The sequence below is a fragment of the Pleurodeles waltl genome, chromosome 3_1 (genome assembly GCF_031143425.1).
Source record: "Pleurodeles waltl isolate 20211129_DDA chromosome 3_1, aPleWal1.hap1.20221129, whole genome shotgun sequence".
Taxonomy (NCBI): Eukaryota; Metazoa; Chordata; class Amphibia; order Caudata; family Salamandridae; genus Pleurodeles; species Pleurodeles waltl.
In genome coordinates this window covers 1,930,079,599-1,930,105,696 of record NC_090440.1, presented here as the reverse complement: position 1 = coordinate 1,930,105,696, position 26,098 = coordinate 1,930,079,599, and the positions used below count along the sequence as shown (strand labels likewise).

Sequence of the window (26,098 nt, the reverse complement as noted above, 5' to 3'; positions counted from 1 at the left end):
ATCCATCCACATAAGGATAGACTTTCTGCATTCAGTGGAAATAGCACAGTTAGTGTTACCTAACTGGCACACGGCTCTCTGAGCCCAGCCCAGAAGAACATCTGTGTCAATAGGGATGCCTGATTCTTTGGAGACGACAGCTAAATCTAAAATTTTTGTTAATGGACCTGACATGTCTAGCAATTTGTCCTGACAAAGGCGCCTGTCTAAACCTTTTTTGGGATCCTTTGCAATTTTTTTCAGAAAGGTTACCATTGTAGGGTCAATTTCTGGAGTGTCCGCCACATTATTGTCCGGATCTGGTCTAGGCCATTCCGCCTTGAGACGAGAGTGAACCTCCTTGTCAAAGCTTCTTCTTATACTAGCGTGAACATACTGAGCAACTTCCAAAGTTGGGACCCAATTAGAAGACCCAGGATGCACAATATCTGAAGGGTCGAAGTCTAACAACTGAAGAGGGGGAGGTTGTTTTTTCGCTTTTTTACTAGGAACTGGTGTATTTAAATCATCAGAATCTTGATCATCAGAGTCTCCAAAAGAGGAGGAATTATTCAGAGTACTATAATTATGCTCCGCACTTCTCTTCTTACGCAGCTTCTCAAACATACCAGCATGTAAGTCCTCAGAGGGATCATCCCTTACAAGGTTCTTAGTTTTAGCCTTGGACTTTGAGGATACCTTAGGAATATTCTCTTCTGAGATAGGAGATGTATTATCAGTCATCCAGCCTTGAGAGTGCGCGTACTCTAATAATTTCCCCGAGAAAGGGCCTAGCGCTCTCACCAAGGCATCATTTACTGACTGTTGCACTCTAGAATCGAGTGCCTCAACAAGATTAACCTCTAATTGGTTATCAGTATCATCAGGGTAATACCCTGTATCTTGGTCACTCCATTGAACCATAATCCGTAATAATCTGCCAAAAAACAAGGTCAAGAAACAAGGGGGAGTGAAAAAAACCCTTACAGGCACCAAAATAATCAAGAAAGTTCCTTAAATATAAGTGGAGGGAGCTGCCTGTTATTCACTCTAGGCCCAGCCTTATTATAATTTTACAACCCAGAAAGGATTAATCTGGGAGTCAGGGAGGCACTTTGAAAACCTGTAATAGTAAAACAACTGCTAATGCCCAGACACGCTTGAAGAAACGAGCCGATCTCCTCAAAGAACTCGGGGAAAGGAGATCGGCTCGTAAAAATGCGCGTGCGCGCGCGGCAACACGCATTGCCACTATAAACAGACTAAGTGCTAAGCGCGTACAGCACTCCCGCTCCCGTTTCCACCAAAAAAAGGCACCAAATCAAAAGGCACAAGATCGGCAGAGCGCCGAATACCACACGAAGCAAACACAAAAAGCGAGCAAAATCGTTTCACTTGAATTTAAATGCAAATATAAGTACAATAAATCAATACCACAATGAAATTGAAGTAGAGAGAACGTAAAAGTTACTTATCTGCTGCGAAGCAGCAAAGAAAGAGGATGTGACGTTTAAGGTTATGGTTTATGTGGGCTAAGGTCACCCTCAGTGATTGGAGCATGTGATGCTAGGACTTGAGCATCTTGGGAAATGTAGTTTTTTGTTTATTGTGATTTGATTGGCTGCTGTGTTTGGCTCAGTAAAGAAAGAGACAGCATAATCTGAGCCTCCGGTCCTAATATAGAATTGAGATCATGAGGTATAGCAACAAACAGCTATGGTTGGCAATATCCCACCTAAATATAACCTACAAAACACTGTAAATGTTCATTTAAAACTAACATTATTGTTGGGTTGTCTTCCTTTTGTCATCCTCGCCATCCCACAGCGCAGAAATGTTGGCATTCATTCCTACAACGATCACTCAAATAAAAGCAGAAAAGCTATTAAAATATGTTATTAAGTGTGCAATCACACAAACATTTAAAAGGCTACGACGCGTGCTCGACTAGAAAGACACCTCTGAAATTTTCTGCTACAGCCTGTTCATGAAAGAAAGGAGTTTACATTTCGAAATCGCACATAGAAGATCGGGCATGCTATTTTTGTTGTATATAAAATAGTTTACTACACCTTTTGACAACCGAAGTGAAACTAACAAGGAATTCTTGCAGGATCCCCATGTTAGTGTCTTCTACTGACTCCATTCTAATATGGCCGCCATATTGGGGAACGTGGTAAGCATGCGTCACTAAGCATAGGCCAATGAGCGAGCGCTTGTATCTTCGAACGGTGGCGGGTGATGTTTGAAAATGGCAGCTGCGGCCAAGTGACGGGATAGGACTTGTATTGGTAAGTGATGTTTCTGGGCTATGAGTGCAAAAATTAGCCCTTGTCACTTGCGCCTTCCTACAGTTTTTCTTCCGCAAGCACACCGATGCAACCCATTGCACTTAATATTATCTGCCCAGTTAGTTATTGTCAGTATGTTTGAGCAGTTACATAAAGTGTTTCATGTTTGTCCTAGTCTTTATTGCTGGAAGGACAGTCTCTTCCCCAACACTGTGAGGAGCGAGGAGCGAAAATGAGGGCTATGAGGAGAGATACCCCTGATGAGAATGAGCCTGCAGTCAAGCAATCGGTAAGGTTATAAGCTGTCTGTGGGAGAACATATGTGAGTACTTCAACACGGCTTCTGAAACCTGAACGCAATCACAATAAAGGGTTATATTAATATATTTCTTTAGTGTTTACTCTGCATGAGTACTCTGGTTCATTTAAAAAGCTCTTCTTCTTATTCACTGCTTCACATTTCTCAGCACAGATAAGAGAAAAGGATAAATAAGAGAGGATGTAGGTAATAGATTGAGAAGGGGAAACATGTTAAGAGTAACTGTGGCAAAGGTTATGTATAAGAGTAGACAAAAGGGTGAGAGAGAGGCAGAAGTGAACAAACTGAGCAAGGGGAGGACAAAAAGATACAAACGAAGTTAAAAAAAAGAAAACATTTGAAAAGAGTGAGATGAGAGAAACAATACTGCTGAGAGGTGAGAGATATGACAACAGAGAAAAGGCGAGGAAGGTAGAGATGTGGCATTCCTATCATCTGACTCCCAGGGCACGCTATTTAGGGCAAAGGACAAGTTTTCATGTTTTATTTTCTCCTTTAACACCGGTAGACACAACCGCTTGCTGCGCAATCACTTTGCCTGCTCACAGTACCACATTATGAATCTGTGAAAGAACACTGTCTGCAGTTAGGGTAAGATTTGTATCCCCAAGTCCATGCTGTTTGAACGTTTATTTGTGGTTCATTTATGCAAATTCAGCGCACCAAGGAAATGCAGTGTGCTGTTCTGGATGTGCATTACTGTGAGAAGGTCCAGAATAAAAATGTGTGCACATGTTTGTAAAGTTTAACATCATGAGGCTACCCATAATGCTCCCATAATTCTCTCTGATTAGATCAAAATCGATGTTGCAGAAGCTCGAAAGCAAGATTGATGTTTCTTTGCTTTAAAAATAAAAAGTACACAATAAGCAACTACAAAAAAAGGCTTGCTAAACTCTGGTGTAATTTTAGGTACCATTTTATTGAAGCATCATTAATAAAAACAGACTTGATACATGCTAGTATTTCCAAAAGATATTAATAATGAAACATCCTTGTTAACCCCTTTTTTGCAAGAATATGGGAAACACAAATAAACAAGCATTAACAAAGCCAGAAGTCTGGCGTTGGTTGTCAGTTTTTGATTTTTGTCAATGTGTGTTTTGTTCTGATACCAAATATAACAAAACTGTGGCTAAAAGCAAAAAAACTATTTTTGGTCTTAACAAAAATCACATAGTGCCATAGTAGTCCCTGGCACTGAAGGATACTACTTTGTGTGTTGATGTGCCCCTTGTAAAAAAAGCAGAATGCTGTCACAGTGGTTGCCACTGGGTTTTGGCATTTTTTGGTTTGCTTATATCTTTGGTGCCGTTGGACGAGTCTTCATTAATCTTTCCCCCCAAAACCTTTTCAGCTCCTGCCTGGAAAGTTGTGGGGTGATCTCTCAAGTGGGGGTTGAGGAAAAGTTAAGGGGTGGCGGGGACCCAAACCTTGTTTACCTTATTTATTTTTCCATAGGAACTTTAGACACAGCTACAGCCAAAACTTCTCCAAATTTGACTGAAAGCTAGATCTTGGTCCTGATAGAGTGATTTTTGTGAAATGGTGTAAAAATATGTTAAGTAGTTCTTGACCAATTAATGCTCAAAAACTTTGTGTATTCATTCCCCCCCCCCTTTTCATAGCCATACAATGGCCTTGGTACCTTACCCCCTCCCTACCCTTGGGACACCAGAGCGCAGGCAGTGAAAGTAAAATGTTCTTCGACAGGAGCACAAAGCTGTTCCGTAGTCATGGGCAGGAATATACAGTGAATTACTCCACTCCAAGGAAATAAAGTAAAAACTTCTCCCGCAGGGTGGAAGCAATGCGGATCCTGCTGCACCTGTATGGTTACAGGCAGGGGAGCTGGCAGGGTTGCAGGAGTCCTGGGCCTCCCCTTGCAGACCCCAACAAGGCAGCAGCTGTGGGTCGCCTGGATGGGCACCCCATTAAACAAAAAAAAAAAAAAAAATTAGACCTGCACATGTAGGAGCAGGAAGCTGGTGGAGGCCGTGGGGCTTCCCAGTGGTCCCAAAGAAGAATAATGGTCTGGGGTGCCCCAGCTGGACACTGTAACACTCCTTAAACAATACAAACTGCCAGCTTCTGCACAGACCCAGAGAAATGGAGCTGCTTGCAGGGAGCAGGGGACCCTGAGGCTTCCCTGTGGCCCTCTAGCTTAAAAAAAAAAAAAAAGTAGGCGTTCCTTGTGAAACCGTCCACAGCCTCTTCTTTAATATTCACTGCTTCTTCAAGGAGCCCTGCGAGTGTTGCATGTATTTTAGATTTTTGCAATGTCCCTAGAAGGGGGAGGGGTACCACCAAAATTTTGTTTGATGTGTGGGGTCCTGCAGGGAGGCCTGGAGCCCCCCAGCCCAGCATTAGTTGAAAAAAGTAAGGCTCCTGGGTCCTTGAAACCATAACCCCAGAAAACCTTACAATATTCTTTAATGCTCTTCCCAAGCTAGAGCTTTTGTTCTACAGCTGGGAGAAGATCATCTCTAACTGCTGATACTATGGCTGTGTTTTATGTCGTCTGAAGATGTATTAAAAAGAAAACAAACAAGGCCTCCTTGTGATTATTTTTATGATTGTTTTTGGTCTGAAAAATATTATAGGAAAAAATCCGATTTTTTTTTTTTAAAGTCTCTTTATGTCTCTTATGAATTTTCAAAGATTAAATCTTAGTAATGCGCTTAAAAACACAATCGCTCCAACTGAGGTTGTAACGGCATCTTGGCGGACTCGTTCCCAACAGTCCGACGCCACTCGTGAAGGAATGCTAGCCGGTCACGGAGTTGCATGGACCTCAGGTACAGTACCTTGGAAAACGGTGAAGAAAGAAAGAAAGACATTGGGCGAAGTTGGGGAGGTGAGGCGTTGCTGGATCCAGTGTGGCATTGGTTCCTTACTGCTGCCCGGGAAGTGAGGCATTGGTTTCTTACTGCTAGGCAGGGGAGGTGAGGTGTCGGCTCCTTATGGTTGCAGGGGAAGGATGCAGCGTCTGTGGTGAGCCGTTGGTTCCTTACAACAAGGCAGATTAAACCAGCAGGTCAAAATGCGAGGCGGCAAATTTGCAGTATTGAGAGCACACTACGGGGCCACAGGTGGTGCAGTGGGGTCTGGTGTCATGAATGTCGGTGATATAGCACTCAGGACTGACGCTGTGGTGTGAATTCGGAAGTGCTGCAGCGGCATTGGGCCTGCGGTGTCGTTCAAAGTTGTTGCACTCAGTAGGGACCACAGCTCCAGTGCAGGCAGTGGGTGCGGAGATGGACAGCAGCGCAGGTTCTGAAGTCGCTGTGGAGTGCATGTGCTTGGTTTCTTTTTGGTTGTACCAGAACTTACTCCTAAGGGCCCAGGAACTAGATTTAGTGCCACTTGGCAAGTCAGGACTCTCAGCGAGAGAGTCCTGATGCTAGCGTATGACATCTTTGATGTCCCTGAGACTTTTTAACAGGGGGCAAGCTCAGACCAAGCTCTTGGAGAACCTCTGGAAGCAGGATGTAGAAAGCAAAGTCCAGTCCTTTCATTCCCAGGACAGAAGCAGCAGGCCACCACAACAAAGCAACAAGATGGACAGTCCCTCCTATAGCATCCTGCTCTTCTTCCTCGCAGAATGTCCTCAGTCCAGAAGGATTCTAACTTTGTGGGGTCAGAAGTCCAATACTCATACCCATTTCTGTCTTTGAAGTAGGCAAACTTCAAAGAGAAGTCTTTCCTGCCCTGGCCCCAGACACACTCCAGGGAGTTGGAGACTGCTTTGTTTAGGGACAGGCACAGCCCTATTCAGGTGCAAGTGTCAGCTCCTCCCACCATTCTAGCTCAGGAAGACCCATCAGGATATACACAGCACACCTCAGCTCCCTTTGTGTTACTGTCTAGAGTGAATTTGCAAACAGCCCAACTGTCATCCTGACCCAGACATGTATTCCACACCCAGGCATAGGCATGGAATGGGTAAGTAGGAAAATGCCCGCTTTTTTAGAATTTAAAAACCAGCTGCACCAAAAGATGTATTTGTAAATTGTGAGTTCAGAGACCCCAAACTCAGCATCTCTATTTGCTCCTCATGGGAAATTAAACTTGATAGATATTTCAAGGCAATCCCCATGTTATCCTATGGGAGAGACAGGCCTTGCAATAGTGAAATCAATTTTAGCAATATTTCACTATCAGGATATGTAAAACACACCAATACATGTCCTGACTTTTCCATACACTGCACCCTGTCCGTGGGGCTGCCCTCAGCCTACCTTATAGGTGCCTTCATTGTAGTAGAAGGGAAGGTTTCACTTGCCAGGTCAAAATGGCAGTATACAACTGCACACACAGGCACTGCAATGACAAGCCTGAGGGCTACTCATGTGGGTGGCACAATCAGAGCTGCAGGCCCACTAGTAGCATTTGATTTACAGGCCATGCGCACACATGGTGCACTATACTAGGGGCATACTAGTAAATCAAATATGATAGTCATCGATAAACCAATCACCAATACATTTTAGATAGAGAGCATATGCAATTTAGCACTTGTTGGCAGTGGTAAAGTGCTCAGTGTCCTAAAGCCAACAAAAAACAGTCAGGAAAAAAAGGAGGAAGAAGGCAAAAAGTTTGTGGAAAACGCTGCAAAAAGGGCCATGTCCAACAAGCTGCCACTGCCCCTCCCACCTGCCAAGCATGGTCAGATGGCTGTTGTCTGTCCCTTCCACCTGCCTGTCTGTGTTCCTTGTCCCTATCCCCTCCCTCCTGTCCTCCACGGTCCATTTTGCTGCCGCTCCCTTCTGCCCTCCATGCACTATTGTGCTGCAACTGCTCCTACTGCCTGCCTTGTGTGGTCTGTTGTGAAGCTCCTACCTCTCCCTTCTGTCCTCCATAGTCCTTTGTGCATGCCCCTGCCCCCAACCACTTGCTCCCCATAGCTGTTTTGCTGCCACTAAACCTCTCTCTTGCAATGCATGGTCTTCTGTGCTGCCTCAGCCCCTGCCACCTGCCCTGTGTGGTCAGCTTGCTGCTGTTGACCCCATCCCACCTTTCCTCCATTGTCTGTGTGTATGCCCTTATGGTTTCACTTTTGCTCTCCATGGTGTGTTGTGCTTCCAGTTCCCATTGCGCTTGTTGTCCTTGGCCAGCTTGCTGGCCACCAGCCCCCCAGCCCCCTGACTTCAGTTTTTCTTGTGTATGCCCCTATCCACTGGCTCCTGCCTTGCCTGGTCCGTTGTTGTGCCCCTATCCCCCCTCCTACTTTTCATGGTTTGTTATGCTGAAACGGCCCCTTCTGCCTGTCCGATATGGTCATCATGCTGCTCTTGCCTCTTTTCCTTGTGCTCTCTGTTGTCCATGTGCATGACCCTGTCCCTCCCTATTGCTTTCATGGTCCGTTGTGCTGCACTGCCGTCCAGCTTGCCCTGTGTGGTGTATTGTGCTGCTGCAATACCTGATGCCTGTCCTGTAAGGTCAGTTTGGTGCCTCTGCCCATCTCCCACCTGCCCCCTGTTACCTGAGTCCATGTCCCTACCCCATTCCTTCTGCCCTATGTGATCCAGTGTACCATACTTGCCAACATGGAGATTTTGATAAAAGTAAAACCTGGGGAATTGATTTTCCCCTTTGACTTACATTGAAAAGGAGGAGATTTTAGGCAGGCGACGGATAAAATAAAACCCTTTTGGGCTTAAAAACATTGGCAGTTTCCTGCCCGAATCTGGTATATTGGCATGTATGGTTGTACTGCCACTGCCTCTTCCTTCTGCCCTTAGTGGTCTGTTATATCGCCACAGACTCTGTTGCCTCTCCTACATGGTTGGTTTGTTGCCCATGCCCCCCTTTTACGCTGCCCTCCATGGTCTGTTTTGCTGCCACTTCCCCTTGCCCCTTCCAAGCGTGCTCAACTTGTTGCCTCTGCATCCTCGTCCCTGCCCTCAATTAACCTGAGTCCATGCTCCTGACCTCTGCCTCCCAGCAGTATTCTAATGAACAACTAGATTGCTAACATTCTATTTATATATATTTTTTTGTACAACAGTGTGGCACGCCTGACGTCATCTTGATGTAATCCAAACTGTAATAGCTAAAGCATTTATTTTAGAAATTATAAACATGAGAGGGTCTTATTCCTATAAGACCCTCCCATTTATTTAATCTATAGCTATAAAAAACTAAAATAAGGGCATATTTTCTGAGTTCTCAAATAGCGACAAAGCACATTTACATTATTTGCTATCTTTATGATTTTATATCCAGTTGATCCCTTGATTATTTGTTACACTTAGGAGGAAGGATGTGGCGTTACAGCCGAAGCTGCAGACTTTGCAATTGGGGAACCAGGTTCAAGTTTTGGCATCAGCTTGATGTCCTGTGTTTATGGACAAATCAATTAATATCTCCAAACCAAAATGAATGTGTCCTTTTGCCATGTAACTGATGCTCCTGTAAAGCACTCCAATACCTTCAGGTCATGTCTGCGCTATGTAAAACTGCAAAATAACACAAAAAAACAACAATTTCGTGTTGGCATACTTCTGTTATTGGGCTATACTTAAGCTGCATTTGGTTGATATATGTGCTACATGTGGGCTCTTTTTTCCCTCTGGTGGCCATTTTGGGAGAGTTATTTGTTATGAAGCTCCCTAAAATCCTCACTTACAGCAGTATCCTCAGTTGAAAATCCTTTCAGTTTTCCATTTAAATTCCATCAAGATGACGTTCAGATATGCCACAGTTTTGGCATAAATTCAGAATGTTAGTCTAGTTGCTCATTAGTAATGTAATAAAGCATGTAGTAAAGCTGCTGATCACAATGGAGTTAACTTGGCAGTCTGCTGCTAGTGTTGAAAGTGCATGTTTAATTCTGCATGTCAGAATGTTTTAATAAAATAGAAGAGGAAGATATTTGAGAACTCACTGAAAACGTGTCCTAATTTTCCTTTCTACAGCACTAAACATAATTTCTGTGACCAAATAATCTGCTCATTTCGTTCCTTTCTACATTAAGGAGGTCATTAGGAGTCTGGTGGTCGGACCGCTGCCACAGTGGTGGTCCAAGTGCCACATTTTAATCCTGGCGGTCGGGCCGTCGGGGAACCGCCAGCTCCACCAGGATCTGGAGGTGGTGGTCATAATCCGCAAGTGCAGCGTGGCAATCAGCGATGCCCTGGGGATTACGACCCACTTCTCCGCTAGTGGTTTTATGGCAGTACCACCGCCATGAAAAAGCAGGCACAGAACGGTTGTAGGGTGTTCCAAGGGGGGCGCATGCATTTGTCCTGGGCAGTGCAAGAGCCCCCCTGGCCAGCACCCTCACTTAGCAGACAGTGAACATTGCAAGGTGCCGGTGCACCCTGCAGGCTACAGCATTGCCACCAGCTCGATTACTAGCCAGAGACAATGCTGTAGCCTGTTTCCCGCTAGGCCAGCCGCTGACCTAGTGGGAAACTCTTATTAACTCCGGTGGGGAGGTCGCCACGTAGGTTTTCCGTCTGCCAAACTCAAAATCGAGCCTTAAATGTTTTAAGTGTTACCAGTTTGATTTAATCAAGATGGCTTCAGGTGTCTCACACAGGTCACAGTAAGACTGTTAGTGCTCTAGTTGTTCTTTAGAACACTCTGGGAGGCTGCAGTAGAACACAAGGGAATAAACTGACAGGCTACTCTTGTTGGAAGTACATATTTTACTGAGAATGTCAGACTTCGTTCTCATATGGCTGAGAAAGATAGTGTGAATTTACAGGAAATGTGCTCTCATTTTAGCGTAAGGAACACCTTCCATAACGTCTATGGGAAAATCATGAGAAAACTGTTTTCTCTTAAACATGATTTATGAAATCCCAACATGGTAAAATCACTTTAGAACACACCATGATTCCTAAAATGAGTATGGTAAAATCAACGAATGATTTATATTGTAACTAAAATTTATCACCCTTTATATGTTCTCCTTTTTGTGACCCAAACCTGCCATTCACTACAATGCATTTCAATGGGGTGCTATCGTATATACTGGTCCCAAGATGCCTGCCATAACTTTGTGTTTGAAATGTTAACAGCCAATCAGATCTCACCATGAGATCCGTGCTTAGGCTCCGCCCAGATATGCACATTTGGTTTTCCTTTAATATCTCAGAAACTACTGAACGGATTTACACCAAATAAGAGAGAGGCTGCTTTCTGGACAAAGATCTACCTTTGTGCCAAATATGGTGTAATTCTCTCCAGTGGTTCGGGCTGTAGAGGTGTTGAAAATCTCTATGGGAATTAACATGGGAAATGCACTCTTTTTTTTTTTTTTTTTTTTTTAACTCGACCCTTTTTCTCAGCTCCTGCTTGACGGATCACCGCAAACATTTCCATGCACAACAAGACCCTTGGGCACACTTTTTGAGAAAAGTTTGTGAAGATTCGTCAAACGGCACCAAAAATATAGCCAACTAAAAAAAACACTTTTTCAGTGGAAACTAGGTCCTAATTATAACTAATGACTGGCGACTTCCAGTAGGTAATATATATAATCTTTAATTTGCATTTTGACTCCATATTTAAGCTTTAGTTCTGTAGATTATTTAAATGGTGCTATCATGTATATTGGTCTCAAAATGGCTGCCCGCACTTCCTGGTTAAAGTGCCGGCAGCCAATCAGATCTCACCATGAGATCTGTGCTTCATCCGCACAGAAATACACATTTCTTTTTCCTTTAATATCTACTACTGAACGGATTTACACCAAATCACAAAAATGGCGCTTTCTGGACCAAAGGCTAACTTTTTGCCAAATTTGGTATTATTCCGTCCAGCGGTTCGGGTTGTAGTCGGGGAAGTTGTAAGGGGAAAAAGAGTTCTGGGACTAAACCCCTTCCTTTTTCTCAGCCCCCGAACTGGCAAGTCACCCCGAAACTTTCAACACAGCAGCTGCACAGACTGTAGTACTAGTGTTTAAAAATTTGTGAAGCTTCGTCAAACAACGCCAAAGTTATTGGGCAAACAAAAAACACTTTTCCTATGGAAACTAGGTCCTAACTATAACTACCTACTGGCAGCCGCCTGCAAGTTTATTTTTATATATATATATATATATATATATATATTAGGATAGGTGATGTGGGCACCGCAGGCCCTGCAGCCAAACACCTGCCCTGCCTTTGGGGGGGGTGGGGGGGGAGTACTGGTTGCCCGTCGGGTTTGAATGCAGGTCCTGGCCACAACAGGCCCGGCTCAGCAGTCAACTGCCTACAGTGCATGGCCTTTGGCTGGTGCAGTGGGGGTTAGCTTTACGTCTGGTAATAAAATATTACTTTACATTAAAAACAAACTGGCATTTCACTAGAAAAAGCAAAGGTTAAAGTGATGATATAGTTAGGTATGTTAATTGTATCTTCATTTGTATTAAAAAAAAATGTTTAGATATTCACTGAAAAAAACAAAGGTTAAAGGGCTATTCTAGTTAGGTGAAACAGTCTGTTAAAATATGTTATTTTAAACTAATCAAACCACAGAAATTCACCTGTTGTTATAATTATATCAAGTGACTATAACTCATGCCCTAAGATAACTCACACCCCCGCCATGCACTTCAAATGACCTCACATATTACATCACTCATGACATGTTGAGGGGTGTGGAGTTTAGTAAATATCTACTTGTCTGTGGGACAGGTTGCTTTACAAGTCACTTGTTCCTTAGGTGCCATGCCGTGCAGTGACAAATTATGAAAGAAATCTCATAAAGAAAAACTCCAATAATACCCTCGCCAATTATGCCAGGGCTCATAATATAGAAGGGTTTGAATACTAGTAATTCATTTAGGGGCATATGTACTAAGAAACCACGCAGCACAGCAAGTCACCTGTACAGCGCATTCCTGTGTTTTTCCTGCACTGGCGCATAATGTGCTGCCTAGCCCCAACACAGACACCCTTGCTTCATGGTGCAAGGGTACCTGCATTATAAGCAGGATTGTTTTTGTGCAGGTAGGGGCACACGTAGAAAGAGTAAGCGACATGAAGAACTAAAAATATTTCTACTAGATACAGCTCACCTGGGGAGGTTTTGTATTTTGACGCATTCCCAAGTCTACCAGTTATGACAAATCTGGGAATGTGCCAAAATAAATTGGTGGATGCGTGGGAACGCCCAACCGCCACCCATGTTTGTTTTTGTGCAGGAAGGAACCTTCCTGCAAAAAAAAAAACAAAAAAAAAAAACAATTGTGAGAGGTATTTTGAATGTAGCACATGTAGAAAGAGTAAGCAACAAGAAGAAATTAAGATATTTCTTCTAGATACAGCTCACCTGGGGGGGGTGTTGTATTTTGACGCATTCCCAGGTTTACCAGTTATGACGAATGTGCCAAAATCCATTGGTGGTTTTGTGGGAACACCCAACCTCCACCCATGGAACGCCTTCCCAGGGCACAGTAACGCAGTGCAGCGCTTTGCACTGCGTTAGGTTACTCTGGATTAATCAAGCCAGTTAGGGCCACACACGGTGGCCTGGTGTGTCTTGATAAATCTAACTTAACAGTTGCGTTACTCTTATGTCGCCCTTGCACCAGACAAGGGCGACAAAACTCTTTCATAAATATGCTCCTTATTTTGCCATGCCACCTTTCTGCAGATCAACATACTGGAGCTGGAAGTAGCGGTAAGCAAAAGTTCCAGGGTTGGAGTGCCTGTTTGCATTTGTGCTAATCTACTAACTTGCAAGTTTTAGGGGTTTTCACTAGTTCTTCTCTAATCTTTTCCCACACTGAGAAAGGTTGGAAATGTATTCCTATAAAGGGCAGAAGTAAACCTCCTTCCAGGATTTGGGTAAAAATGGTTTGAAGGGAAAGTGAAAAGAGTTTCGCATGAGCAAATCTACACATGCATATTTTCACATACTAAAATGCAGTTCACAAATATTTTCTTCGAGTGATTTTATGGCCTACTTTTTTAAATTCTTGTCAATTCATGAAAGGCGTAAATCTGCACTGATACAGGGACATATACCATAGATGCACTTTTGTGACTTTCTTTAAGAATTGGGTCCCTAATTAGGTCTGGTGTTAACCAAGACCTTTTGTCTGGCTGGCTTCATTGAGAGTGACATTCTGCTCTTTCAGAAAGAACATATTAGCACACAAAGTAGTTTTGTTCAATGCCAGGAATTACTGTGGCAGTGTGTGCTTTTTGAGACCAAAAATGTTTGCTTTTGGGAATGTTTGTTATAATGGTGAGGGCTCAACAGCTCCTACAACAATAAAGTTTAACAAAAACCATGTTCAAACAAGATACAATCACAAATCCAAAAGTTTGACCACCAATATCAGACCTATTGACTTTGTAATGCTTGTTTACACTGATTTTCCATTACGAATAACATTTTACTAGAAATGGTATGTAAAATTTCACAGGAGTTAGTTCATCAAAACATTTTTTTTCCTAGTTGCATTTTTTTGTGAACATTTTATTTTGAAAGCAAAGAATCATCGATATTGCTTTCAAGTGTCTGCAAATATTTGCATCTTATAAGAGAGCATTCATGGAGCATTATACATAGCCTCATAGTGGGAAACTTTACAAATGTGTACACATTTTTATGCTGGAACCTCAGTCAGAAGTACAGTCCGAGTTTACATTTTCTTAGACCGACTAATAATAAAGGCTTTGTGTAAATGAACCATAAATACAAGTTTGAACAGCACTAACATATGAACAAAACTACTGCTTAAACTGCAGACAATGCCCTTCCCTGATCCATAATGTGGTACTGTAAACTGGCAGCCAAAAGGTTTGTGCTGTAGTGGGTTAGGCCAACTTGTCCCCAGGACAAAATAAACATGAAATACTTGTTCTTGACCCCAAACAATATGTCCTGGGCTTCGGCTATAGGAATTCCACACCCCTGAATGTTCTATGACATCATTGATAATATCACTCCAATATTTGCAATGACATCATCAATGACATAACTGCATGGCGTTGTGCAGGTTTTATTTACCTTAGGGCATTTGTGTATTAACTCTTGACTCACTCAACCACCTGTACACTCGCCACAGTGGGCTTCACATGTGCTCTTAAGAGTTATGTGTGATATACAGGTCACGCATACCTTAATTATATGTGTTCAGACAGTGACGGAAGCTTTCACACCTACTGCAGCAGTGCTGGAGCTACTCTGCAGTGAAATGAAGCTTGTAATATTGTTTCCTTTATTGAGAGAGGGAAGGTTTTTATTTTTGTTTGCTACTGCCATGATGCATCCGTTCTTTTTAGAATGGACCCTGCCATTAGAGTTTCCCCACCTGCACCAGTCCGTTGAGAGAAGGATATCTGAACTACTGCTACCACGCTACACTTGTTCTATAAAGAAAGGACATTTCCACTGCTTTTCCGTACTTGTTCTATGAGTTATGGGCATTTGCACTGTAGATGCTGAGGTTGTACCTTTTTTGTGAGAAAGAGAAGCTTGCACTGCGGCTTCCTGTTGTGGATGTGAAAGAAAGTTCTGTTGCCGCTCGTACCATTTGCATTTTTCTTATACTTATTTTTGTTTATGGAAAATTATACTGATGTTGCATCCATATTGTGTGATAGTGAAGCATAGAATATAAAACTTTGCTACATAAATGTAAAAATGATTGGCATTGTCAGTGCCTGTTGTAATAGAAATATGTGAGCCAAGCTTATTTTTGGTTTTGTATGTGAACAAGTAGAGTTTTTGAAATGGACTAGAGGACTTTGTAAAATTTAAAAACATAGTTAGTACCAACCGCCATGTCATGTAAGACCCCTTTGGCCAATTCTGGCTTTTAAAGCAGCAGCACTTTTCATGTTGGAAATTCTGAGCCCATAATGACATTATTAAAAGCAAAACTACAAGCCCCAGAACGCATCATGCTTCTGACTGAAAAGCCAGAAGTAGCTGATGGTTTTATGCCATGTATCAGGTTGGTAAACTTGTGAAGAGCAAAATAAAATTAATTTGTGACGCTGTGTTTTTTTTCTGGTATTAAATCGGGTTAACACACCAGTGGATGAAAGGACAAAGATGGTGTTTTTGGTGCAGATGTGAGCACTTGCGTATATTAGACAGACATCAACACTACTTTAAGGTCAAAGAACATGACAAATATATCAAATAATCAGTATTTGTAAAGCGTGGCTACGCACCCGTGAGGGTCTCAAGGCGCTGGAGGGGAGAGGCCTCATCCGAAGAGCCACGTCTTGACACGCTTTGTCTGAGGTGCAGGGGGAGGTTATTCAAGCTCTTTGCTGCAGTGTAGGTGAAGGATCATCCTTCGGGGGTGGTTTTGCTAGGGATGGTGGCCAGGGCCATCTGGGTGGAGCAGAGGGATCTGGCGGGGGTGTGGAAGGAGAGACAGTGGTTCAGGTAGGCTGGTCCTTCGTTGTGTGTGGCCTTGTACGTGTGGGTGAGAAGCTTGATGGTGATTCGCTTCTCGACCGGTAGCCAGTGGAGGGTCCTCAGGTGTTGGAAGATGTGTTCTCGGCGAGGGAGGTCTAGAATGAGTCTGGCGGCAGCGTTCTGGATGAGCTGTCGTTTGTAGATGTTCCTAGTTGAGGTGCCGGCGTAGAGAGAGTTGCCGTAGTTGAGCTTGCTAGTGACTAAGGCGTGGGTAACTGTCCTGCGACAGTCTGCTGGGATCCATCTGAAGATCTTCTGAAGTTTGCAGAGTGTGTGCCAGCAGGAGGAGGCGACAGAGTTTACCTGGTGGGTCATGGATAGGGAGGAGTCGAGGATGATCCCTAAGTTGTGGGTGTGCTCAGTCAGTGCAGGGGACGGGGCGCCGAGGTATGTGGGCCACCAGGAGTCGTCCCAAGCTGAGGTGGCGTTTCCGAAGATGATGAGCTCAGTCTTGTCGGAGATGAGTTTGAGGCAGCTATCTCTCATCCTGGTGGCGACTGCTTCCATTCCTGAGTGGAGGTTCCTTTTGGCCGTGTCCAGGTCTTCGGTGAGGAAAATGATGAGTTGTTTGTCATTGGCATATGACACGATGTTCAGACTGTGGCTTCTGACGATGGCAGCGAGAGGGGCCATGTATGCTTTGAACAGTGTTTTACTCAGTGAGGGCGGGAGTCTGACCCTCTGCGTCCACCTGGAGATCTATTCAAGGGCTCTTCCGCAGATTCTTGTGTAGTGGAGTCTAGTGCACAGAGTGCTGTGGGAGACCGTGTTGAATGCTGCTGAGAGATAGAGGAGTATGAGTGCTGCGGTGTGGCCGCGGTCTAGGAGTAATCGGTGGCTGCCAGGAGGGCTGTCTCTGTGCTGTGGTTACTGCAAAAGCTTACTGGGAGATGTTCAAGGAGTTGTAGGCCTCGATGAAATTCCGAAGTTGCGTGTTGATTATTTCTCCAGTACTTTGGCGGGTTGGGTAGCAGCGAGATGGTCCAGAAATTCTTTAGTTCTGATGGGTTGGCCGAACGTTTCTTCAGGAAAGGGCATATTTTGGCATGTTTTCAGTCCTTGGGGAGGGTGCCCATGTTGATGGAGCAGTTGATTGTGTTCCGGAGCTTGGAGGCAATGGATGCGCTGACTCTGATGTATATGTTGTGCGGGCAAGGGTTTGAGGGGGCCCCAGAGTAGGTGCTGTTCATGATGTTGACTGTTTCCTCTGTGGTGAGCGTGGACCAGCTGTGGATGGTCTGGGTCGGTTCTGGGGGGTGGGTCAGTCACAGGTTCCAGCGACAGGATTTTCTGTGAGGAAGCTGTTGTAGATGTCCTGAATCTTGTGGTCGAAGAAGGAGGCGAGTTTGTCGCAGAGGTCCTGTGACCAGGGGATCTGTGAACTCGTTGATGACTGAGAAGAGTTCCTTAGAGTTGTGTGCGGAGGAGTTGACGCCCTCCCGGAGTGTATCCTTCCTTGCTTTCTTGATTTTTCGTCAGTGGGCGGCGGTTGCGGCTCTGAATGAGGCGAGGTCTTCGCTGGTTTGGCTGTTCCTCCATTTCTTCTCTAAACTTCTGCGGTTATGCTATTGATACTTGGAGTTCAGTGGTGAACCAGCTGTTTTTCTTAGGTACGTGTTTGGCCAATGTCAGCCGGAGAGGGGCTAGAGTGTTGGTGTGTTGAGATTGCTTGCTGCTGTGTTGGTGTCGTTGGAGGGAGGGATTTGGCGAGCAATGAGGTGAGGTGCTCGTTGGTGATTTTGTTCCATTTCCTTTGGGGGGTCCTGGAGAAGCGGGTTCGGCTGCTGGGTGTTGTGATTGTGAAGTGTATGCAGCGGTGGTCGGTCCAGTCTGGGGTAGAGATGGTCTTGATGGTGATCCGGTTGCTTCAGGTGAAGATGGGGTCCAGTGTGTGTCCTGCGATGTGAGTGGGTGTGGAGACCAGCTACCTGAGGCTGATGGTGGCGAGGTTGCCGAGTAGAGCGTTGGTGTTTGGTTCCTCTAGTTGGAAATTCACGTCACTGAGGAGGAGGTAGTCGACTGACAACAGGGCCTGGAGGGTAGCGACGTCATCTATGAAAGCTGGGCGGGCCGGGTGGCCTGTACACCAGGGTGACGTGGATGGAGGAGTTGTGGTTGGAATGGACAAGGAAGTGAAGGTGTTCCATGGTGGTGCAGTGTTCTTCTGGAATGGTCTTGATACGTGTGAGGACTTGTGTACGGATTCGAAGTTGTAACGGAGGCAGTCCAGGGGGTGGTTTAACGGAGAGCCAGGGTTCCTGGCGCTGGGCGCGGTCCAGGAGCGGACTGGGGCTGACGGTCTTGCCTTTGTCATGCCAGCAGCGCAGCCGCCATTAAGAAGGAGAGGGGGGCGAGGAAGCGGTCAGCTGGGAGGCGGGAGGGTGTGAAAGGTGCTTCACGGGGAGGCAGAGGAAAGAGGGGAGAAAGGAAAAAGGAAAAAAAGAGAAAAGGCAGAAAAAGCAAGAGTGAAGGAGCAACAGAGAGAAATAAATACTTACTTGGGATGGCCACTACACCACCAGAGATTAGGAGCGGGGACAAGCCTGTGAGTGGAGGAGGGCCTCGAACTAGAGTCAGGAGACTCTCAGTTCGTCCCAGCAAAAGGCAGCAGCAGCCAGAGGAGCCGGGGAGGGCCGCAGACGCTGATCAGGAGGTCAGTGCAGTTGCCCTCTCACAGCACTGTGGCCTCCATTAAGAAGGGGAGGGGTGGGGGGGAGTGGTCAGCTTGGAGGCTGGAGGGCAGGAAAGGTGCTTCAAGGGGGAGAGTGGGGCAGAGGAAAGAGGGGAGAATGGAAAAACAAGAGAGGAAAAAGGCAGAAAAAGCAAGAGTGAAGGGGCGACGGAGAGAAAGAAATACTTACTTGTGATGGCCAGCAGATGAGGCGCAGGGACGAGTCTGCAGGGGAGGAGGGTCTCTAACTGAGAGTCAGGAGATTCTCAGTTAATCCCAGCAAATGGCAGAGGCAGCAGCCAGAGGAGATGGGGAGGGCAGCAGACACTGACCAGGAGGTCTTATTACCCAAAACAATGAGTGCATACATTGGTTCATGTACAATAACATAGTGCCACTTCTATTCCCCACCTTTCATGGGATTAAATAGTAGAAGCTCCAGCTGAAGTACTTACGCATCTCATATAAAGGTTCAGCATTGCGCCAGCTACACCTACGTGAAGCTCACTGCTTTTAACTTGGGCGCCACATGCATCCCTGCAAGGGCTGCCAATGCTCACAAACTTTCAGATTAAACTGCTTCTGCCTAAATACCAAATACCGTGCATGTGTTCGTTTTCGTTTCTGAAGGGTGATTGAGATATGGCGAAACCTTATCACCTGACCAGTGAACTGCTAAATAATTTGATACTTGTGTGAATGGGTTGTTGGTCTACTCTTGTATTCTCCATTTCTGTCATCTATTGTACTGCAGCTTTAATTGCTTTCTTTAACCTCGGTCTCTGTTCTCTCCCATTAAAGGTGCTGCGGAAGTCAGGGGTGCGAACACCCCTCAGGGATCTAATGTTGCAGCCCAATGCTACCTCCGAACCCAAGCTCCCAAACCAAGCATGCTTTCTGTCCAGCAAGAGGATGCTCACCCCCCTACTGAACAAGATGCCTACGAAGGCAAGTTCTTGCAAAATGTCCATCCCTTGAAAACCATGGCCGAGATATTCCCAATTTAAAATGTTTGTGTTAGCTTATTGATCATGGTGTTCCGTGGAACTCTCTTTCTTGCCATATTTGTGGACTTGCAGTCTGTGTTTCTAAATGGAATGAAAACTGTATGTTGTCCCTCATGTCCTTGGACCCTTCTAACATGCTATTATGAGTTGCCTCAAGCTGCAGGGCTAAAGCTGTCTTTATATGCCTCTGCACACTTGTTGATTTTCCTCACAACTCATGGTAGCCTTTAGAGGAGGGTCACATAATTTAGGTGGACCGAAGTGGCCAACTGAATCATCTCTCTGTACGATAGACCAATGTCTCTGGCTTTGGGGCCTTATCCCTCCAGCGAGCTTTGGGGGTGAAATAAAGTGCTTTTTTCTTTCTGATGATAATTGATGGGTGATGTATTCTTTCGAGCTATTTGTAAACCGCTCATTTAAGTCCCTTAACAGAGACTTCAGGATATAGGTCCAAAGTGTTGTTTTCCTGAATCACCTAATCGTAAAATAGACTGTTTAGCAATATATATTTATTTTCCGTACTGATTACATATTAATTGATTTTGTTTTCTAGTCGTTTCGTATAGTTGCTTACACTCCTTTTCAGTCCTTTCCTAATTGCATTTAATATAATTGATGGGTTTTATTTTAATTAATTTATTATTGTAATTATTTATTCATTTTCTTTTTACAGATGGCTCATGTTTCCGAGATGGGGACGCCAGACAGTATTTGGGCTGATACTCAGCCTCAGCAGATGCTTGGAACACAGGGCAAATTGGGCTCCCACTTGCCTTTCACCAGTACCATCACGGAGACTGGCACAGAAAACATGTGTCTCCCGTTACAGACACTTAGTAATGCTCTCCTTCCCTTTGTTGTTGTAGAGCCCAGTATAAACGAGGTGGCTTCAGAAGGTGAACCTTTTGTGTCAGATGATGTGGAAAGCATAGGCCTTTACTCCTACTTCACAAGGAACACACCCAAGGATCATAAGCGTATTGTAACACAAAAAGGAGAGTTCGCCTCTAATTTAACGCAGCACAAATCCTTAGTCCTTCCATTAGAAGTGCCAGAAACCAGTGAGTCCCACCTGCAACCCAAGGACCTTGGTAAATGCATCTTGACAGGGCTGTGTCCAGATGAGAGTGCTGTTGTTGAGTCTATGGAACGCCAGGAGACAGTGATGACATACTCACATTTAGACACTGCTGCTGCAGTTTCATTACCTAGAGGAGAAAAGGAACTTTCGATCTTTGATTTAGAAAACCAGTGTCCCAATGCAAATTCCTCTACTGCCATCGAATCTGCAGCTACACCTTCCGTGGAAAGCAAATACAAACAGGTGTTTCAATGTGATGTTTCTGCCGATAGCCCGCTCAAAAACGAACATGGTTCTCTTGACCCTGAAAGGAGACGAATAACTGCTGCTGAAACTGAACCTCGTCAATCAGCAGCCATATTAAATCATCAAGTCCTTGAGGCAAATGAAAAAGGAAGAGTTTTCCTTTGTGAGAAAGGAAGCAAAGGACCCTTGCCTGTTCCATTTAAGGTAGAACCGATCCTGCATCATTGCTATGAGCCAGGCAGTGGGGAGGGGCTTCCACACACTCCACCCAGAAATTCTGTTTGCCTATGCCCTGATCTTCCCTTGCTTTCTTCAACAAATAAATTGCACCAGAGTAGTGGCTCTGTTGGCATAATAGGCACTGGGCCTCCTGGAGCCATGACTGGGAGGAATCAAGACCAGTTGCTAGGTGCAATTTTATCTGTGACAAATCAGGAGCCCATCTTTCAGGGGGAGAACCGGGATGCACTAACTGTGGGTAGACTTACATGTCAGGAAGAGGTGCTAAGTGCATATATTGTGGGATGTGCACAGTCCTTGAATAACATTCAAGATGAGAGTGCACTTGAGCCCAGTGGTAGGGGGGATCCAGAATGCTCACCACTGAATGCCATTATTAGCGAAAGGACACCAGCCTTGAAGATCATAAATGACAATGATTCTTTGCCCTTCTGTTCTGGGATGGACAGAAGGTCACTGAAGTTCAGTAGCAGCATGGTAAATGGCGGGATACTACCCTTGCATGCGAATGGAGACCTCCTCCTTAATAGTGGGCAAGAGGAGAAAGATGTCCCACTCCTAACTGGCGCTTCAAAAGATGATATACTTGGGGTGGAATTTGATAGCAGTCAGACGGTTATGGAGCCCTCAGGCTGCAGTGAGCAGAAACTTGTTCAGGTCTCCACTGTCTGTGAAAATCACAGAAGTTCTGTAAGGAAGATGAGTTGCAGTCATGGCCGTTTCATTGAAAACGCTGCTATGGTGCCTAGTAAAAAGCAAACTCTGGGTCCAGAATCGCATTGCCCGCAAAATACTCTTCCTCCAGAGGTCGAAACTGTGCTGCAACTCACCGAGTGGGACATGAATGCTAGCTTAGAGCGTTTTATTAGTGAGAATGGGTTGGAGCACAGCATCCTTTCTCAAGCCACACCCTATGAAACTTCTGTTTCGCCAACCAAGTCATGGAATGTAGCCTCCTCGGGCATTAAGTCAAAAGCTGAAACAGTTGCTAGATCGATAGGTGGTTTGTGTACTGCAGAGGGTACTGGGATGTTAATGGCAGAAGAGAATGGTTTGCACAGTGGTTTGCTACCTTCGGGTATTGGAGAGAAGCCATCTAACCTAGAACCACCATCAACGCCATTGTCTTCCCAGTTGGAAAGTAGCAGACATTTGTTGAGTCCTTGTGCTGTGACCGGAGATTCCACTTTTAATTTACCTGAGAAGAGTGTGAATCCTGATTCAAAATTAACTGGTATGCGTCAAAGTATCTCATTATCAGTTTCTGAGCAAGAAGCCAACACCAGTAGGACACCAGTTTCCACATCTGCTTTATTCACCTGGCTCACGCCCTTAGACCTGCTGGAGAAAAGCATGAACATTTCTGCAAGTGAGATCTTTGGGCAATTGGAGTGGTCTCCTGTCCCTCAACAAGAGGTTGGTACAAATGTAACTCCCATTTCCCGCTCCAGTGCTGCCACATGGATGACCCCAATCATGATTGTGGATCAGAGCATGAATACCTCGGCCAGTTTTGCCAGCCTTGCGGGAAGGCGGAAACCCTGCACGCAAGACAGTGGAGTTGTAACTGATTCCCTACTCTGGAAGTAAGTTCCTGAATGCAAGCCCATGCTTTAGTGTGTTTTTTGTTTTTATAAAATAGTTCTTTTCAGGCACAGCTATTGATGTTTACACTATTGCATGGTGTGGTGCTTGGTATCGGTGTCGTGACAGGTGCATTAGGCACTTCTAAATATGCGGTAGCAAGTTCTGGCCTTGTATCAAAATATTCAGTATCCCACAGCCAAAATGTTTGCCCATAAAGCATAGAGTTGCTTTCTTTTCTTGTAGGAAAAAAGTCCACAATAACCAATTAAATGCTGTAAAAATGTATACTGCTTAATATAATACCTCAGAATTCCCAGTAATTTATGTTCGCTGTAGGCTTAAGTATGATGATGGATGATTTACGGTTTTGAGTACATTGTTGGTGCTATTGTTCCTTAGAAGGTGCAAAAGTGACGCATGCATAGTAATGAAACTGCCAGCATCAATTTACATTTGTATCTCATGCATCCACAGTCGAAAGTGTCAGTTTTGTTGTCTCTAAACAGAGGTTATAGTAATTAATGCAACACCGCACTCTTTGTGCACTTTCTCAACAAGCACACCTATATGCATATCACCCGGGGATAAATCTTGCATTACTGATATGGCTGGTTTGTTTCCAGCTAAATTGGCAGGTTATAATTTACTGCTTTTGTTTATCTACAACTCCAACAAGTTCTTTTTCTATAATATTTTGCTTTGTTCATGTTGCTTAATACCACTGTTTTTGTGATTTCGAATCCGTTGTAAATAATGGGTGCTATTTAATAAGCAATTTAATGATCGTTGCTCATGGTGCTATAGCCAATGCTCACCCTTTCTGACACCATGAGCATATCTCCGCACACTCACGGAGGACATGAGAATTGGTATCAGAAAAGTGAAAAGAAGGATTAGCCTAGAGGGAATGCGGCTTTTGCCTAGCGTGGGCGTACATAAAATGTGAGTATTTTACCAGATGAAGTCATAATGTATTTTGATTAGCCCACCTTAAGTTGTTTAGCAGGCAATGAGGGGCAGAAGGGCAAGTGAGGTAATGAGTAGGGTGGTGTGAAGTTCAAGAGCACATAAGGGAGTGCATGATATGGTAAACATGTAAAGTATTTTCACATTAGTACTTGATGTTCGGACCTTCAAACTCTAGAATACAAATTCCAGCTCTGTGTAGGAGCGTGATTGCAGGGCCTAATAATTTAACAGATTACCCTAGATCTACAGGTCGAGTAGCTTCTTAGTTACTGGACCAATCAGGTCTCCACACAATACATTGTATGTAACATGTTTTTAATACGTCAAAATTATTGCATGAAGCCGTTGCTGAGGGTTAAGTGGACTCATGAAACACTGGTTCCAGGAGTCTGCTCAACTATTGATCATTTTGAGGCTGATCAAATGAGTGTCATTGAGTTGTAATCTGTAAACATCCACTCTGTCACTAGTGCCAAGGGACTCTTCCTGGTAAACAAGCACTCTAAATATATGACTGTTAAGTGTTTTTATGTTTGCTGCGTTTCATTGAGTGATTCAGTATTGATGGAGCAGAGACCGTCAGTAAAATGAGTGCTTTTGGACCATGACTAATTCACCAACCCAATCACCCATTTAGATGCAAGATTGATGGAACTGATTCTGTGCCATTCACATCCCGAATGCAGTGCTCAAAAGCAGTCCTGGCATACGACTGCCTAGGATTACTGAGCTTTCATTGAGATGTGACTGAATCTAAACAAGACATTCTGAAGAAAAATCTGTCCTTCAGCTGATTCTGGTGCACCCTTAAGGTGATCATAGCATGCAACAGACTTTTCCTCAGTCTTGCCAGTGATAAAGCTGATGTGTGATTGGGTGCTTTCCAAATTTGCTCTCTTTCAGACACAAGTGAGTGCCACCCTCAGAAGGTCTAGGAATTTTAGCCTCCTTCTAGTACTTAAGTTTGTTTTTTACCTTTTAGAAGTGTGAATTCGTTCCATGGACTCCACATTTTAAATATTGCTGGCTAACAAGCTGGAACTGGCAACAGGTTCTCATATGACATGAGTAAGCAGATATGTGACCTACTGCCTCCCTGACCTACCAATATTTTAGAGACCGGTAAAAGAGAGTCAGTCATTCATGTGATAAAACACAAACTATTTCAGAACTAGGCCAACTGCCCACATAAACCTAAGGATTACTGAAATCATACACACAACTTTAGCATTGCATTTCCATGCTGAGACTGCAGAAGGAGCTTGATTCTTTTTAGTATATAACAAAATCGCACCAAAGCTCCAGGTCACTAACAACTGACTCAAGATTTCCAGGCCTGCAAATGTCTAGAGGTTCAAGGGGCCACTGTCAAATTAATTTGCACACCACTTCGGTTGAGAAGAGGGAGCAACGAGCTAGTTTGAGAACTAAACATGAAATCAACTCACATTTGTTTGAATTTACTTGGTTTTAGGAATGTGTTCCAAATTCTTCTCAGATCTAAATTCTCTGGATTCTTTCTAGTTTTTCGCGGGAACGTTTGAGCACTGTCCCTCGACAGGAGTTGGAGAATCGTCTAGAGAACACTCTAACCGTGATTGAGGTACTTTCCCGCCAGCTTCAAGACTGGCAGCAAAACCGGGTCTTGTCTTCCTGTCTAGGCCCATCAGAACAAAGAGAGGCTTGTATCCAAACAGATGTCATCCACATATCTGAGGTAAAGAGATAAATTGAATCTTGACTTTCTATTAAATTTGTCCTAGTTCTGCCTGCAGTGATTTGGGTAAATTTTTGTATTGGTGTGAAAAGAAAATGGGGCAAAGTTGGAGAAAGCTGTGCAAAAAAGAAGTTCCATGTGTAAAAAATATTTTATTGGTGCAGTTTTCATCTCGTAAAACAACCAGTATGCATTCAGCACTGTCAGAATAACACCGTTCTCAGCATACCAGTCTGGAGAAATCTCTTAGTGGCTGTGCCATGTTCTTTCATACAACTCTCAAAGGCTCCCAAGGGGTTAGGGAAATAGAATAGATCAACACAATTTAATCAAAAGCCAGGGATGTATTATTATAAAAAAAGACCTCCCTTTTCAAGAAGACGATGCTTCAGAAATTCTGTCCCTTAAAAATCCACGTCTCCCTTTTGGTGCCACGCTTTTGAGGCATTGGCAGCATTTTGCATATATTTGAGCTCCGATAATAGCCTCTCTGATTATGCTGAGGCTCCTAATCTGTCAAGATGTGGGCTTTTGTAAGGCTTTCATTTTAAAGCTTTTCGGCAAATCTACATACAGGGGCCTCAAAATAGGCAGGTAGTGGTAGA

The 26,098-nt window shown here is 44.3% G+C and overlaps 1 protein-coding gene across 1 annotated transcript in view; it reads left to right on the top strand.

Annotated features, from left to right (window-relative positions):
* The first annotated feature begins 2,169 nt into the window (after positions 1-2,169).
* Positions 2,170-26,098, top strand: part of SPAG5 (sperm associated antigen 5) — a 415,500-nt gene continuing 391,571 nt past the window's right edge. Inside the window, exons 1-5 of the mRNA XM_069226180.1 lie at positions 2,170-2,270; positions 2,446-2,559; positions 19,445-19,591; positions 20,327-22,806; positions 25,301-25,493. Coding sequence (XP_069082281.1) covers positions 2,503-2,559; positions 19,445-19,591; positions 20,327-22,806; positions 25,301-25,493 — 2,877 coding nt within the window. The 5' untranslated portion in view covers positions 2,170-2,270; positions 2,446-2,502. The remainder of the gene's footprint in view (positions 2,271-2,445; positions 2,560-19,444; positions 19,592-20,326; positions 22,807-25,300; positions 25,494-26,098) is intronic.